The following is a 17,216-nucleotide window of genomic DNA, read 5'->3' as shown; positions in this document are numbered from 1 at the left end:
GACACATACACATGTGAAACTGTCCTTCCAAGATGAGTGCTTGTAGGCCAATTCCGGTGGAGTGTGCGTGTGTGCTTTAAAGTCATGTCATAAAATCTCTAAAAGGGGTTTTTCATAGAGACATGATAATTTATAATACTTCTGCCGTTTTCAATTATTCAGATGTTCATAGCCCAACAAATTGAATAATGAATGGAATAATGAATTGAACCCTGACAAGATGATAACAGAAAATATTATGAGTAGTCACTACACAGTGAAGCCCCCATACTGGGGAGGAGTGGGGGAGGAATCCCTGAAAGAAATCAACTTGTTTGAAGGACTCGTTTTCTCTTCCAAGTTCAAATACTTACACTGTGAGGAGGAAATCTGTCTAGGGCTTAGCCATTAACAAATAAATATTAAAGATGAACACCTGTAAAACAATTTATTTGATGGGGACTAAACAGTGAATCAAAATCACAAATAGCCCAGTTATATTTTCGAAGGGTGTAGCTTATGCATTTCATTATTGCTTTTGCCACAGTGAGAGAGAGGAGAAGGACAGCCATATAAATTCTTAAACACTGTAGCTCCAGGCTCAGCCTTGGAGGACGGATGATATTGCACAGATGCTAAAGCACACAGGTTTCCTAACAGTATTAGAGGCATTTGCATCAACACTGCAAGGCGGAAGGTTCAATAATAAAACTGATAAACATGCTTCTCAGGTAGGAGGGTAAGCCATGCATATTTGTATCTCCAAGCCAGGAGTGTAAAAGATGAAGGTTATGCTCAGGCAGTTAGCATAAGTCGCATCAAGAATTGTGTTTTAGGATGACTGTTTCCGGCCAAGTAAACGGAAAACTCAAATAGAAGTGCATTATCTCTACATATAATGGTCCGTTCCCAACATTCAGTCTCTTTGTTATATTCTGAGCTGTAATGCTCGGAGTGTGTGTCAAAGAAAATGACAATCTGCAACAGAAGGTTAAGGAAGCAATGCAATTGCAATGCATAGCAATGGTTCAACCCAGGATTGCTGTGGGACAGCGGAGGGATGGAGTACAAGAGCTGTGAGCCAAATTATAGGTGTCCTTGAATGGACACATTTTCTGTCAGAAGTAGCAAGCACGAGGGGCTCCAACTCACACCAGGATATAAGAAAGAGAAAGGGGTAAGAGATGACCCAAAATGTGCCTGCTAACAGGGATGTTTTCCAGGTTTCAGTTGTTTTCATGATGTGGCAATTTCACACCCACCCACACCAAAATCCGTGGAACTTCCTTGAAGGAAAGAAAATGACCTTCTAGGAAACATTTTTAAAGTACAAAATCCCTTCATGCATTTGGAAAACAGTCTTCTCTGATATCTGGTGAGAGGGATGTGTGTGATATCTGAGAAGGTTTTCAAAGATTCTTTGAGTCATTTTGTTCTTTTAATGGGAGCTCTGTATAGGACGAGAAAGCATCCTATTTTATCCTCAGCAGCTTTGCAAAGCCTAGCCTTTTTTCCCCTTCAAGTGGCTTCTTTAAAGCAATAGATTTCTGTTCTTAAGAGGCCACTGGTGGATAATGAAGAGCCTTTGGCAAGACTGCTGTGCAGCTCTATTTGATAAGCGTTTTGTATTGTTTTGGTCAGTGTTCATTGTCATATTGATTATGCCTATGAATGAGTTGTGCCTTTTTCACAAATGATCCCTCTTCTTAAAAATCCTGGCTTGTGGCGAGGGGGAACCAGCCCTTTTATAGCAGGGTTGCATACTTATTTCCCTATTATTCTTATTCTTATTTTAAGTTTATAGTTATTCAGCTGCTCTGAATGCTTCTGACCCCCCTTTGTAGCATGGGATAAGAAACTCTCCAGATCTGCAAGGCTATGTCAACGATGCTTGGAGTTGTAGTCTGGCGACGTGTGGAGGGCCACAGGTTCCCCACATATAAGAAGAGCCCTGTTGGATCAGATCATGGGCCCATCTAGTCCACCATCTTGAAGTGAATACTTTGAATAATCCATTTACATATAACTGGCAGACGGAGAATTGAAAGCCCTTTTTATTTTCTCTCTCTTTCCCTTTCGTTCCTTTCCTTATTCTTTTGTTGCTTTTATCTCCCTGTTTCTTCTTTTTTCCTTTCTTTTCTTGGGATTTTTTGGTGTGTGTTCTCTACTCTGGGTCACTGGGGGGATTATGCACACATGAAAGCGAAGGACTCTGTGTGAGAGGCAGGGAAGGGAAGATCTCGGGGTGAGAGCTGGGAGGATCCACCCCTTCTGTGTGAGACAAGGGTTAAGATTAATTTTTATTTTATTTATTAAATTTGTATGCCACCCTATACCCGTAGATCTCAGGGTGGTTCACAACATAAAATCACAATATAAAATATCTATCTTGGAGAGAGGGCGTTGTATTTTCTTCACTCTTTTTTATTATTATTGCTTTTTTAAATTATTTTTTATTATTTCTTCTTCTTCTTATTATTATTACTTTGTTTTTATTATTATTACTTTGTTTCAAGAAAAATTTATGGGTCGGGAGAAAAGTCTACCTTCCTGATTCCCACAGTGGTCATGCCCATGCCCATGGGAAGTCCACAAGGGAGACACGAGTGCAATAGTCCTCTCCACTTGTCATTGCTGTTAGAAAATCACATCGCCAGTGTTCACAATGCAATTGTGAGTGCAATTGCAGAATATTTAATTATTAGTATTAAATTTACCACGCACCCTTTTGTAGCAGGTCCCAGGGTCGGTTACAAGAGTGTAAAATTCAGAATATAAAACAGTTAAAACAAATCCTTACACCAATAAAGGCTAGTAGTAGTTAAAACAAATTCATAGGCGCCGACTCCATGGGGCCTGAGGGGGCCCGAGCCCCCTCAAAAATTCGTTTGGGGGGGCTCCGCCCCCCCAATAATCTTGAGCACCCCTCCAGCAGAGCGCCACCGCCGCCCCTCCCCCAGCCCAAAATGCACAGGGTCGGGCTGCATGCCTCCTGCCCTCCCTCCCAAGCAAAAGCTCCACCCAATTTCCTTCGGAGCTGATTAATAGGCGCAGCACGCTCTCCCCTATTCGCTCACGAGGAGGCGGCGCCACTTTATCTGCATATTCATGAGCTTATTTATTATTCATGAGCTTTCCCGGCCCCCCCCCCAATATTTTTTATAAGTCCGCGCCCCTGAACAAATTAGTCATAGGAATAGAGTGGGTCCTAAAAACACACATCTCAGGTATCTAAGAGCCTCATGAAGAGGCATGTCTTCAGCGTTTGCTGAAAGCCGTATAGTGAAGAAGCCAAGCACGCCTCTGTAGGGAGAGAATTGCACGGCTTAGGGGCTGCCACAGAGAACAACCTCTTCTGGGCCACTCACTGAACTTCAGAGGGAGGCAGAACTACCAATAGGGCGCCCCCTGCTGACATTCCTACCTGAAAGGATCTGTAGGTAAGGGGTGTGTGTGTCATCTTTAAGATATTTGCTGCCCTTCATTTCTAATCAGTGCATGTTCCGTCACTTCCTGCTGAACTCCTGTAACTTTTTATACCACCAATATTCCAGACCCTCCAAGTGTCTCTATTTTCCAGGGGCGTCCCTGATTTAGAAAAGCCATCCCAGTTTCTGCTTTGATCCTAGAATGTCCCACTTTCCTTAGGATGCCCTAATTTTCATTGGAGAAATGTTGGATGGTATGGAGTTATCTGACCCCCGAGACATCTGAAGGCAATCCTGCATAGGGAAGCTTTTTCTAATGTTTTATTATGTTTTTATCTATGTTGGGAGATGCTCAGAGTGGCTGGGGCAACCCAGTAAGATGTGTGGGGTATAAATAGTAAAATTACCATTATGGAATGGGGTGTCCCTATTTTCATCAGAGAAATGTTGGAGGGTATGATATTCAGGTTTATTTTTGTCCTGCTTTTGTTGTGCTGCAGCCCTTCTGGGCAGCAATAATGTTGTAGCCTAGCCCAGGGCAGGGACGGACTTTGGCCTTTCAAATTTCAGTGGCGCCCTGTGCAAGGCCTTCCATTCTACTCAATTCAGTATGTCATCATTGTGATGCCCTGCAGTGCCCCCTAGGCTTGGCACCCTGTGTGGCAGAATTGCCCTAAATCCGCCTCTGCCTTGGGGAAACCACCCCAGAACAAACAAAAGCAGAACTTATCCACCACTAATGCAGCGTTATCAGAATATACTCACAATAAACCTGCAGACTGGAGAGGCGCTAACATAGTCCTACAGCACCTTGCCTACTGCTCCCCTGCCTCCTAAGGCGCCTCGTTCACTTTGTCTCATGGTAGGGCTGGCCCCACCTCTGCCTGTAAAGGGAAAAAAACAATGTCCTCATTCTGACGTCTTTAATTATATGTTTCCCCTTCCCCCCAAAAGCATATTGGAAATCACTGGCGGACATTTTCAGAGTGATGTTCTCGTACAGCTGGTGCAATTAACGCTGTCTGACAGTTTTCTCCCCAGCTGGCTCATAAGGCTTGTTTGTTCCTTCCTATTAGTATTTTAAAGGGGTGTGTGTGTTATTGTTTTCTGGAGGCTTAGAATGACTATCCTGCCCCAAGCCGAGGGCTTTACTTCCAGCAGCCTAACCTCTGCTTGCAGAGATTAGAAAGGGGATAAGCTCCGCCTGATACCACCACGGTTGCGCCTGTGCAAATCTCCCTATAGAACACAGTCAGGATTTGTCATTTGCACATTTTATTTCCAAGCAAAACAAAACCACCACAAGCTAATGGTTTATGACCTAAAGGCTAGTGCCTCCTGCTTAATGGGAAGAAATATCCACACACAAAAAGGAGGACAGATTTGAGTTGGTGTGTCCTTATGCGCTGCCCGCTGTGGTAATTGCATGCCTTCACACTGTCGTTCTTCAGATGTTGTCACAGATTGTTCTGTGTCGCCTTGCTGTGCTCTGATAAATAGATGCTGCCGTTCTGGCGGGGCTGACGTGATTCCTCTGCCCATGGTGCCTCTCCAAAGCCACGGAGTACTTTGAGATCTGGAGAGATGAAAGACTTTCCCCTCCCTCCCCTCCCTCCGAATATCGGCTATTATGTGATTTCAAATATCCTTCCGTGCGCCAATGCTTCTCTTTCTAGGAACGGCAGTACAGAGAACAGTTATTTCGCAGGAGGGACATATTCCGGGAGTCCTGCACTCGTCCAATTCCCAATTTGACCCCAAACGTAAGGATAATGTCTGAGTGTCAAAAGTAAAAGTGAGCGAGAGGCAGAGAGTTCTTGAAGGAAGTAAAAAGAGAGAGAAAAGCTTTCATTGAGTCTTAGGGCGCTTCCCTCCCACCTCGAGATACTGTTAAATCATCACTGTCAGGGATGACTTTTATCCCAAGGGCTACTAAAAATTATTTGAGGAGGATTTATCTTTTATCTTTCCCCTTACCTGGGTGGTGCCTGAGTCCTCACGGCTTGCAGTCTTTTACTCCTTCCTCTCCCAAGGCCACGGCGTAAATCATCCTGCTACAGCCACAAGCACACTGTAACAAGGAGGTAGCTTTCTTCCGATGAGATGTATTGGTTTCTGTAGCTCCCTAATGCCAGCTAACGTTTCCCTAAATTTAGCTATCCAGCGTAAGTTCCAAGGAATTCAAGGGGCCTCGTGGTGGCACAGCCCCTTCTCCTGTACAGTGGTACCTCAGGTTAAATACTTAATTTATTCTGGAGGTCCGTACTTAACCTGAAACTATTCTTAGCCTGAAGCACCACTTTGGCTAATGGGGCCTGCTGCTGCTGCCACGCCGCAGGAGCCCGATTTCTGTTCTCATCCTGAAGCAAAGTTCTTAACCTGAGGTACTATTTTTGGGTTAGCGGAGTCTGTAACCTGAAGCGTCTGTAACCCGAAGCGTCTGTAACCTGAGGTACCACTGTACTGTGTGTTGCTGAGTTCGCCCACATAAAGGCTAGCTGTAGCATCTTCTGTACCCCAGTGCTAGTCTATTTTGCGCCATAGGTAAGGCGCAGGTGCACCCCCTCTAAAAAAAAATGGCTAACTTCGGTTTTCAAAAACTTGTAGAAATGATAAAATTATTCAAAATATAAAATATTATCGGGGATTTATGGGGTATAACAAAAACTAATCATAGAACTGTAGAGCTGGAAAGGACCCTAAGGATTATCTTGTCCAACTGCCTGCAATGCAGCTGTTCCATTCAGGATTCGAACCTGCAACCTTGGCATTATCAGCACGACACTATCCAGGCGTAATCTGTATGAAACCATGCCCCTCAAAAGTGAGCACGGCTCCCCTCTGAGGTCTGCTCCCAAGGCATCTGCCTGGCTGGTCTAATGATAGCACTGGCCCTGACCCCATGAACCATACATTGAGTTGCAATTCTGCATCTGAGTCACATCAAATTAGGGATTCCTGTGCAAAATTTGAGATCTAGCCAGCAGAGTTATGCAAAGATTTACTGAGAAGCGGCCAATCAATGCTGATATTTTACAGGTGAGGATCGCTGAGGTTCAGGCAGAAGTGATTAGCACAAGGCAGCTATAGTGGTTTAAGCACACACACACACACACACAAACTTGCTCTGGATTTAAACTATTTGCAATCAGAAACCTTTCCCAATCTGTTGAGGATGATAAATAAATAAATATTTATTATTTATACCCCACCCATATGACTAATCAAGCTTTTAGATTAGTCTGCCTTTTGCCCATGCCTAACTTACACCACCACAAGGTGGGTCTCTCCCCCCCCCCCCATTAATGTGGTGTTTAGCACAATGCTTCTGTATTTAGCTCCTGTGTTTAGCTCCTGGTCCCTATAGGCTGCTGCTTGAACAGGAGGTCCATAGAAATCTTGGTGTGAAACTTAACCCTTCCAGCGAACACAAGCTCTGTTGCGGTTTCACACCAGCAGCATAAAAGGGAAAGCTGAGGAGACAGAAACATATCTGTGATCATTAGGACAAATCTAGTTGTCTGCACATTACAGAAAATGAGTCGCTTTTTAGAAAGGGCTTTTAATTGCTTAATCTCAGAAATGTGGACAATGGCATACGTGTTTTATTTTAGGGTCTATCTAGCCCACTCAGAAAATGTAATGGACCTAATTTTCATTTAGTGTAGGTCTGTGCAGTTCCTAAAACATCTAAATGGCTATTAATTTAATCAGGTAATTTAACTATACCTCCAGAAAAGGCCACTAGCTAGTTGTCACGCATTGATTATGAGGATGACATTTCTATCCCATGATGCCAGAGGCACACTTTGATACATCATTTTCTTTTTGAAGGTTAAACTCAGATAACCTGCCTTTGGCATTTAATTAGCTACATATTAAACACTCTTTTAATAATAAAATGATTAAAAATTTTATTGCTTCTCAAATGAGGCCCTTTTAGATAGATTTAATGACTTGGTTTGAGCACTGTAGTTTGTGAACCAAACCTTAGGCCAGGATGTGTTCTAATGATATGCTTTACAGCTTGCAAAATCTGTGTTTTATTCAAATGGCTGCCATAATCATTTTGGGCAAAACTTATAATGCTATCTTCTGTGTTTTTAAGTTGAACTGTTAAATGTCATTGAAAAAGTACACAGAACCTTTTTGATTTTCTTTTAAAAAAGCAAAAAAATTGGTTCAGTTCAGCACTAAAAGTAAGTGGACCTTCAGCAAAATTTGTGTCCTGGATGCTATGCACAAACAAGTTTAGTGTGGAAAGGTCTGTTTTTTGGTGTGCCTGTAAAACCATATCATTCTACCAGCAATGAAGAATCATGAGGTAGCTGACCATTTTTGGTCCTTAGTTAACAAAACAATCAAAATCTGCACTAGGAAAAATCCTTGAAGAGTAACTGTGATATGAAATTTCCATATTGGTTGAACAGTAAACAAACTAGAGTTTACAACCTAAACAGGTGGTGTGGTTTCAGTCTGTGACTGATACATATATAATTTAAGGTATTTATATACCACCTTATATTATTCATTTTTATTTATATATATAATTATATACTGCAAAGTTCCAAAGCAGTGTCCAAAAAAGTTATAATCGTCCACTGCATAAATCAGTTAAAATTAATAACAAAAACAGGAAACATCCTTTAAATTGGTCCGTCTTTATTAGGTTGTATTCAACTAATATTTACTCAGAGTAGACTAACAGGTCCTTTAATTGCAATGGGTCTACTCTAAGTCAAGGTTAGTTGCAAACAACCCGATAAAGACATGTAAAAAAGAGGGCTGTCCTTTGTTACCTAGGACATGTAGTCCGTTGAGAAACCCTTGATAAGCTTGCTAGAAAAACCTCAGAATTTTTCCAAGCAGTGGTTTAAAAAACACAGCTAGTTCAGTTTTCCTGAATAAAAGCTTTGAAAGTTCATTCCCACTGGAAAGTATGTGGTACCCGGCTCCAACTGCCTTTTTTAAAGTAGCCTGTATTTCATTGCCTGAGAGTCACACAAAGACAGACCTTTGCTCTTTCACATCCAGTTAGGAGAAGCATCTGAGGCTTTCCTTGTGCAATCTTTATGGAAATGCAATGTTTCTGTTAACTTTGTAAATTTATGTTATGCAAAGCCAGCAGTTCTCCCTTCTGCAATTTAGAGGACAGCCTGTGGAGCCTGGCAGGTACAACGTGAGGAGGTGGAAGGAGGTCTGAAAGGGCTTGGAAGGCTGCTAATTTACAATGTCTTAAAAAAACCTAAACTGTAAAAATGCCAGCAGAGCTACCAGCAATGAAAGTTACACAGGGATACTCTGTGCAGTTGAGGACTTAGGACAGCGTTTCTCAACCTGTGTGTCCCCAGATGTTGTTGAACTACAACTCCCATCACCCTAGCTAGCAAGGCCAGAGCTTAGGGATGATGGGAGTTGTAGTCCAACAACATCTGGGGACACACAGGTTGAGAACCACTGACTTAGGAGAAGGGCTGTAGCTTAATGGTAGACCTTTGGATGCAAACGGTCCCTCGTTCCATCACTGGCAGCTCCCGGTAGGGCTGGAAATGTCTCTTGCCTGAGACCAGGGACAGCCTTCACCAGTCATTGCAGATAATACTGAGCTCCCTGGACTGATAGTATAAGGCGGCTTCCTATGTCCCTATTTAAATCAGCCCTTTGTGGGGGAAGGCCACACCTCAGTGGTAAAGAATCTGCGTTGCATTCAGAAGACCACATCTTTACCAGTTGCACTGGCTCCCGGTGGAGCATCGGGTCAGGTTTAAGGTGCTGGGTTTGACCTTTAAAGCCCTTTGTGGCTTAGGGACCTCGTACTTACGGGACTGCCTCTCCTGGTATGCCCTGCAGAGGACCTTAAGGTCCATGAATAATCATAGTTTAGAGGTCCTGGGCCCTAAGGAAGTTAGACTATCCTCCACCAGGGCCAGGGCCTTCTCAGTGATGGCTCTGACCTGGTGAAATGCTCTGTCCCATGAGACCAGGGCCCTGCAGGATTTAACTTCCTTCCACAGGACCTGTAAGGCAGAACTATTCCACCTGGCTTTCAATTTGAACCTGGCCTGATCTTTTGTTCCCCTTCCTTCCCTCCCCCTCGCCTTTTTGTGAAGATTGCCCACTCTGGGATCCTACAGCTGGTTTTCCCCTGGTCTCCTTGCTGGCCCAAGTGGGACTAATTTAGCCAGCTAGCCCTGGTGATCATCTAATGTTTATTGGATGGATTTTCTCCCTAAATTGATTTTTTATTCTTGATTTTATTGTTATTTACACTTTATATCGTATTTTATGCTGGGGTTTTTTTGTAGTATCAATTAAGTGTTTTAAATTTGTTGTTAGCCACCCTGAGCATGGTTTCCTGAACTGGGAAGGGCGGAGTATAAATAAAAATTTATTATTATTATTATTATTATTATTATTATTATTATTATTATTATTCAGTCCACAGCATCTGCAGGTAGGGCTGGGAATCTCCCCTTTCTGAAACCTTGAAGAGCCACTGCCAGGCAGTATGGACAATGCTGAGCTTGATGGACTAAAGCTCTGACTTGATATAAGGCATCTTCCCGCGTTCCTATCTTCCTGGTTGCAGTACCTGTCGCAGTACCACCTTCCCCTATGCAGTGAGTACTATGAGGTGTGATAGAATGAGCTCCAACAATGCTTAGCCAGCCAACCAGCAAGGTACTGCCCATCTGGGGCTTCTGATTGGCCCATTTGAAGCCCACATTTTGGCAATGAATCCCCACTCCTTGATTCTGCTGCCCAGGGAATTTCTTAACATCTAGCAAGACATGTGAGTCCTAGCTGCTGGGGATGATGGAGAGAGGCGAGGTCCACAACCGCCACCCTCCTGAGAAGGGAGGAGCAGCCATTTCCACAAAAGAGGCCGAATGCCTCTCAATTGAAATAGAGGGAATGATTTATTATTTTCTCTTCCTGATATGCAAAGCAGCAGTCAATCCACAATATGGAAAATTTCCACAGAGGTGATGGAGAAAACAGGAAGAGTGTTATGTACTGAAGTTCTCACCCTGGGCCAGCAGGGGGATACTGTAGATTTTTATGCAAATAAGGGATCGAAAATGACGTTCAGTTTGTGTCACGTAGGCGAGTCAGTTTGGCCAATCGTGGTTCCAGACGGGCAGTGGCAGTTAGAGCGAAACAGCTTTCCTTGGCGGACTGGAGTGAAGACTTGGACTTGCGAGTCAGTGAAGGGGGGGTGTCAGACGGAGCCGATCAGCAGACCTTAGCGATGTGGCTCCTTCTGGAACACTTCTGACAGATGGCATCTCTGAATTGACACTTGGCACAGGAATGGTTGCCTTCGCAGCCGGCACATTCCAATTGGCCCTTGGACTTCTTTTGGAACTTCCTGCACTCTCGCTTTGTCTGGTGCACGTCATCGTCTTCACTAGAGGATGCCTCATCACTGCTGGCCTCTTCATGATGCACTGGAACTGGCTTCCTAGCAAGATGCGGGCTGCTGGCCTTGCGGATCTCCTGGGCAGAGCGTTCGGCAGCTTCCGAGGCCACAGCCTCCTCAGTGGCTTTCTGCAGCGTGAGGTCTGGCTTGGCGAAGAGACGCCATTGCAGACAGATGTCCCGGACCCCACAGACGATTCGATCCATCAGGGCATCATCTAAGTCTCGGAACTCGCAGTGCATTGCAGCCTGTCGGAGGGCGGCGGTGTAGTTGTTAATTGACTCCCCCTCTGCCTGGTTCCGGTGGTAGAATGCATGGCAGGCAGCAATCTTGGATGGCTTTGGCATGTAGTGGTTGCGGAGCTTCTCTTTAATCGTGTCCCACGGTGCTGCCTGGACTGCTACAGGCGCAACCAATGCTTGGGCCGTCTCAAACACCTCAGGCCCACAGAGGCTGAGGAATAGGCCCCGCTTCCGCTCCTGTGATACTTCTGTCAGCTCGTTGGCTTGGAGGTAGCAGTCGAACCGAGCGAGGTAGGAGTCCCATGATTCAGAGGCTGGCGCAAACGGCGGTAGAGGCACAAGTGAAGCCATGATTCCGATGCTGGCGTGGAGGGCAATGGATGGAACACAGTGATCTAGCCAGAACAGTCAGCTCTGAATTGGTTCTGTTCAGTGATTCAGCTCAGTGATTCAGCTCAGCTCAGAGGGTGGCCGCATCTGGCTGTGCTCTGATGTCCATCGATCCCACCTTCGTCGCCAGTGTTAGTTGTGGGTGAACATATCAGATGACACAGCAATTCTTCAAACAGCTCTTGTTTATTCAGAGGCCAGAACAGAACTGAGCTGAAGGATTCAGTCAGCCTGCTTATATAGAGCTCCAGTACACATAATTGTAACAACTTTCTAAAACTATCCAATCACTGAATGTCACTTTTGATCCCTTATTTGCACAACTATCTACAGTATCTCCCTGCTGGCCCAGAGTGAGAACTTCAGTACATAACAAAGAGCATTGTTTTTCAGGCTCTTCTTGATTCTTCACCCTGCACCTGGTTTTCCATGTCGGCCATATTTGCTATGGTGTGAATACATTCAAGGACCTGCAGGAGAGACCTAAGGGAGCCACATACAGACTACAGATTGCCTACATGTGTGTTACTGTTTTGAGTGTTATGTCTCTCTCTCTCTCTCTCTCTCTCTCTCTCTCTCTCTCAAGTTTCTGAGAAGTCTTCAGAGGCAGCCCATAGCTACATATCCTCTTCAGGGCATTGCACATGGGGCTACCACCTTGCTGAAGCTAAGTGGGCCTATATCCAGTCAGTGCCTGCATAGAGAAGCATCTGGGAAGTCTCATGTACACCCCACCCACCCCCGGTTTTGTGAGAAAATAAATAAATGTAGGACGTGCAGCAATGCTTGGTGAACTGTGTTTAGTTTGTTAGGTGACAAGTTGGGCCAAGTGGGCATCAGCGGTTCATATATTTCACACATAGCCTTGGTGCTATTTGGCTCACTTCACACATGTGATATTCTTATGCAGGCATACCTGACCATTGGTCATGCTGGCTGGGGTTGATGGGAGTTGGAGTCCAGTGACATTTGGAGGGCCACAAGTTCCTCATCCCTAGTCTAAGACAAACCCTGCTGCAGGCCTGTATTTAGAGGCCTGCCTGAGTGCTCTGTAAAGCCCCTACTTAATGAGCCAGTTATTAGTGCATGTTTGGAGACAAAGTACAACAGACAACATGTAGGGGAAAATATGTGTGTGGCCATACAGATGGTCATGTGTAAAGACTGTGCATATTTTGAGAAGCCACTATTTCTCAAAGCATGGGCATGAGGCAAAATAAACATGTGTGAGATCTTCACACATTGTTCCCCACTACCACCAGAACTAAGCAGAAAATCTATTGTATTTGAACCAGCCATGTATTAATTATTACAGTGGTGCCTCGCAAGATGAAAAGAATCCGTTCTGTGATTCTCTTCGTCTAGCGGTTTTTTCGTCTTGCGAAGCAAGCCCATTGACGGATTAGCGGATTAGCGCTATTAGCGCTATTAGCGGCTTTTAGCGGCTTATCTGCTGATCGGATCAGCTGATAAGCGGCTTAGCGGCTTAGAAAAAGGGGGGGGAGGGAAAAAAACCAGCAGGAACTCGCAAGGCATTGTCGTCTTGCGAAGCAAGCCCATAGGAAATTCGTTTTGCAAAGCACCTCCAAAACGGAAAACCCTTTCGTCTAGCGGGTTTTCCGTCTTGCGACGCATTCGTCTTGCGGGGCACCACTGTATTATTATTATTTATGAGACACCTCATAAAGTAAATGCTCTAGGCATCATACAAAATAAGAAATAAGAGTAAAACACCACATTAAATGAACAACAATAAAACCACACTGCAATAAAAATTCACAAGTAGCTTGAGAGACAAGCCCACATTAAAATCAAATACAAAACCATTGTGATAAAATAGCACAGAGAGCACAGAACTAAAACATCCATCAGGTTGCATATCTATGTGCACACTTACCTGAGAGTAAACCCCATCGATTATAGTGGGGAATATTTCTGAATAAAAACACATAAATCTGCACTGATAAACTGTGAAATGTGGAGCTGGTGTGTGTTGTATTGTAAACTAAACTGCAAGAACCTTTTTAAAGGGGGGGGGGATGGGGATGGGGAGGAATACATGTGAAACTTCATCCACGGGGGAAATGTGGCAGCATTCCCCGAAACCTCGCCTCCTTCGTCAGGATATTCTAGTGTTTTTGAGTGATAATTTGGTAGGATTAAATTATGTTCATGTGACAGCTCAACCTCACTAATGAGGTACATTTCAGTAAATTGTTGACAGAACTGTCTGGAAGGCTTCTTTAATTTACCAACATATAACAACATGGGAAAAGCATTATTCAAGCCGATGAAGATGAATAAGCAGTGGGGAATGAGGGGGGGGGGGACCTTTCAGCTTTAAGACATGACAACCTGAAAGCATTTTTGTCACTTGCTGTACTTAGCCTGAGGCCGTTGTACCTGTTAGCGTGATTGACTTACCAAAGCAACAGAAGAGATTATGCATTTTAAACACTACATGGTAAAGCGGGGGGGGGGGGGGGCAGGCTGGGTGTGAGGGAGATTCTTTCTTCTTTTGGGAGGGGGAGCCTGTATTGTGTGAGGGTGTTTTAGAGAGAAGAGAATTAGAGATTTTTTTTTATTAAAAAAAATACATTACCTTCCATCAATCTGCTACATGGGTGCTTTTATCTAAAATAATTCTTGAGGAGCGTCATTGGAAAATACTTCGATATACCACAGCGGAGAGAGAGATTCAGAAGGAAAACATAACCTTTTGCTCAGATGAATAATTTCTTCGAAATGAAGGGAAAGGGGGAGGAAGTGGGAGACAAACTTAATGTCCTCTAATAAAACTGGCATGCTGATTCTAAACAAGTTAATGTGGAGCTAAATATTCTTTTGAATTTTCCTGGGTCCCTCAAAAGTATTGCAGTCATGTTCCTTTCGCTAGGAAATGTCAGATTTCCACCACCCCCTCTTTCTAAGTGACGAGTGTGGTTCTGTGTTTCAATACACAGAACTGCCACAACACACCTCATTTGGTCCTGCATGAGTCACAGTTCTGCATGTGCCTTCTGACTGGAAAAAGGCAAATTCAGTGCAGTAACTCAGGCAGAGAGAAGATGGGCAACCTCTGCTGAGGGCAAACCCTTTTGCTGTGTCTCTGCACTGGGAGTGACTGAGTGAGCCAGACTTACCAGTTCAGAGGTGTGTTGCAGAATGACCTGCCCACAGCAAAAGCTGATTGGAAGGGGATAAGACCAGAGCAGTAAATAATGCAGAGATGCAACTGGCAAACTCCTCTGAGGACATGCAATTTTGCTTCATCTCTGTACACTGGGCAGGCTTGGCTAAGCCATTCAATCTCCCTTAGAGCTTTGCAAAGTATTGGAAGACACAAGAACTACCCACTCTGGAAGAATGGCAGATGAAAATGATGGATTACATGGAATTGGCGGAAATGACTGGCAGAATCCGAGACCAGGGAGAAGAGTCGGTGGAAGAAGATTGGAAGAAATTTAAAGACTATTTACAGAAATATTGCAAAATTAATGAATGTTAGAATGATATTGGATTGAAGTTAAGTGGTTTCTAGCTGTAATGGTATAAAAGAATATGAAAAAAATGGATTTTTAACAGGTAAAAATTTAATGTTATAATATATTAAGATTAAAGATTAGGATAAAATAAGGAGGGAAAGGAATTGCTGAACTAATAAATTGAACTGGAATACAAAAAAGGGAGGTATGAGGAGGTCCGGGAAACAAGTAAATGAAAGATAAGTGACAAAAAGATGGAATTGTGTTTAACTGTTTTTTACTTTGTATTCTTTCTTTTTTCTTTTTCATTATGTAATATTGTGAAAACTTTAATAAATATTTATATATATATAAAAAAACAATCTCCCTTAGAGCTGCTCTTCTCCAACTGATGCCAATTAGAAAGGGGCAATGCCAGAACAATGACTCACAGAGAGTTGTGATTCCTGCATGGGCTGGTGGTAAGGAACTGGAAAACCAGTCCCTGGAGAGCAATGGTGGGAGAGAGCTACTGCCTCACTGTCCTGCTTTGGGGCTTCCCAGAGGCATCTGGCTGGTCCTAGTGTGTGAGGCAGCACACTGAGGAGCCCTCCAAGCGAGAGCATCTGCCTTTAAATACTCTGCCACATATTAGTGTGTTCCCACAACACGCTAATATCCTCTCATAGCACATCATACTGGGATAACTGCTGAACACATTCTGTCCATGCATTGCTTTGGGGATTTCTTCACCTCTGTGGAAAAGTGCAAAGTTTTGATGTATCGAATTGTGATGTTTGTTTGTTTGTTCATTGAGAGCGTTTTCCAGACGTACGAAGAAGTGTCTCAAGTGAAGAATAACCTGGAAGGCGGAGCAAGGGAAAGGAAAGGCGAACGTCTGACATGGAACAGCTCTTTTCAAATTGTTTCTGAGGACCCCTGCTCCTTGTACTCCTGGTGACAGCTGATTGAAAGCACCAATGCACTGCAGTGACATCAACAACAAAGGAGAAAAATAGAGCCAGGTAACGCAGGCAATGTATCTTAAAACACACACACACACAACACACACAACACTTTTTTGAGCTAAAGAAGGCTGATGTATGACTTAGGGGGTTCCGTCCAGTCCAGTTTCGTTTCAAACGTCAATGTAAAACCATACATTTTGCAAACAGTGCCATGAATATGTGCAACAAAGAGATGAGTGCAAAGGAGAGTGTGATTGATAAAAACATCATTTCACAGTTTTAAACATATATAAGAACATCAATCTAGACACTAATAGCATGGGTACAGGGAGGGGAGGTTTAAGCCTTCCGTCTCTAGCTATGATCTTGCAGGAAATTGCTCCCACCCCACACATACTGCAGTTAGCATTGGAAGCAAGCTCCCTGTTGGTGTCAATAAATTTATATACCGCTTAGAATTAGAGATAGTATCCAGGACAATTTGTCCCATATAGCCAATGGTACAGAAGCAAACAATCACAACCCTTTCCCTTAGTCGTTATGACTAGGCCAAACATATAGCTTATCTCAATTCTGTTTGACGATGAAATGGGACTAATGAGAAGATGGTAATAAATCCTTAGATCTTTACCTTTTATACTCTGTGAAACGGTGACTGATTACTGGAAGTATTGATAGTATGTTTTCATTGGACGACACGTGTGCTTTCAGATGTGCTTCCTATATTTGACATTTTAAAGTGTATACATGTTTTTCGTTTTTCTTTAAAAAAAATACAGTAACAGAATTTCTGGTTTTGTACTGTTCTGAGAATTTGGTCTTTTCGAGCAAATGATTTGGACAATGTTGCTGCAGCATTCTGGATTTCTTTTAGCACAAAATATACTCGGCCCTGATACCTTTGAGGTGTCATTATAAGAAAAATGTGCTTCCTTCACTGAGTTGCTTTCAAACTCAAACATGTCAGACCAGCTGACCACCTAGATCATGCGTTGGCAAACTAAGACCCAGGGGTCGGATCCAGCCCAATCGCCTTCTAAATCTGGCCCACGGACAGTCCAGGAATCAGCGTGTTTTTACATGAGTAGAATGTGCCCTTTTATTTAAAATGCATCTCTAGGTTATTTGTGGGGCATAGGAATTCGTTCATTACCCCCCCCCAAAAAAAAATAGTCCGGCCCCCCACAAGGTCTGAGGGACAGTGGACCGGCCCCTGGCTGAAAAAGTTTGCTGACCTAGATGTATTCTCTCTATTGCAACCGCCAGTGGACATCTCTTTGGTCTAGGGCGGCGGCGGGGGGGGGCGTTTTTCAGCTGGGATG

The 17,216-nt window shown here is 43.7% G+C and overlaps 2 protein-coding genes across 10 annotated transcripts in view; one reads left to right on the top strand and one right to left on the bottom strand.

The window, feature by feature from the left end:
* Positions 1-17,216, top strand: part of LOC310702798 (uncharacterized protein) — a 73,816-nt gene that overhangs the window by 49,803 nt on the left and 6,797 nt on the right. For 8 of the 9 annotated variants that reach the window (XM_083494944.1, XM_083494946.1, XM_083494945.1 and 5 more), the window contains one exon: positions 15,744-15,951. In XM_083494944.1, the coding sequence (XP_083351070.1) occupies positions 15,744-15,887 (144 nt within the window). In that variant the 3' untranslated portion in view covers positions 15,888-15,951. The remainder of the gene's footprint in view (positions 1-15,743; positions 15,952-17,216) is intronic. The other variant, XM_083494951.1, reaches the window with a different exon arrangement.
* LOC310702742 (uncharacterized protein) overlaps positions 10,578-17,216 on the bottom strand; it is a 601,527-nt gene continuing 594,888 nt past the window's right edge. Inside the window, exon 2 of the mRNA XM_083494817.1 lies at positions 10,578-11,675. Coding sequence (XP_083350943.1) covers positions 10,644-11,423 — 780 coding nt within the window. The 5' untranslated portion in view covers positions 11,424-11,675 and the 3' untranslated portion in view covers positions 10,578-10,643. The remainder of the gene's footprint in view (positions 11,676-17,216) is intronic.

This window comes from Podarcis liolepis (assembly GCF_965112155.1).
Source record: "Podarcis liolepis genome assembly, chromosome: 3".
Lineage (NCBI taxonomy): Eukaryota > Metazoa > Chordata > Lepidosauria > Squamata > Lacertidae > Podarcis > Podarcis liolepis.
Note: the sequence above shows the minus strand (reverse complement) of the source record. Positions and strands in the feature narration are given on the sequence as shown.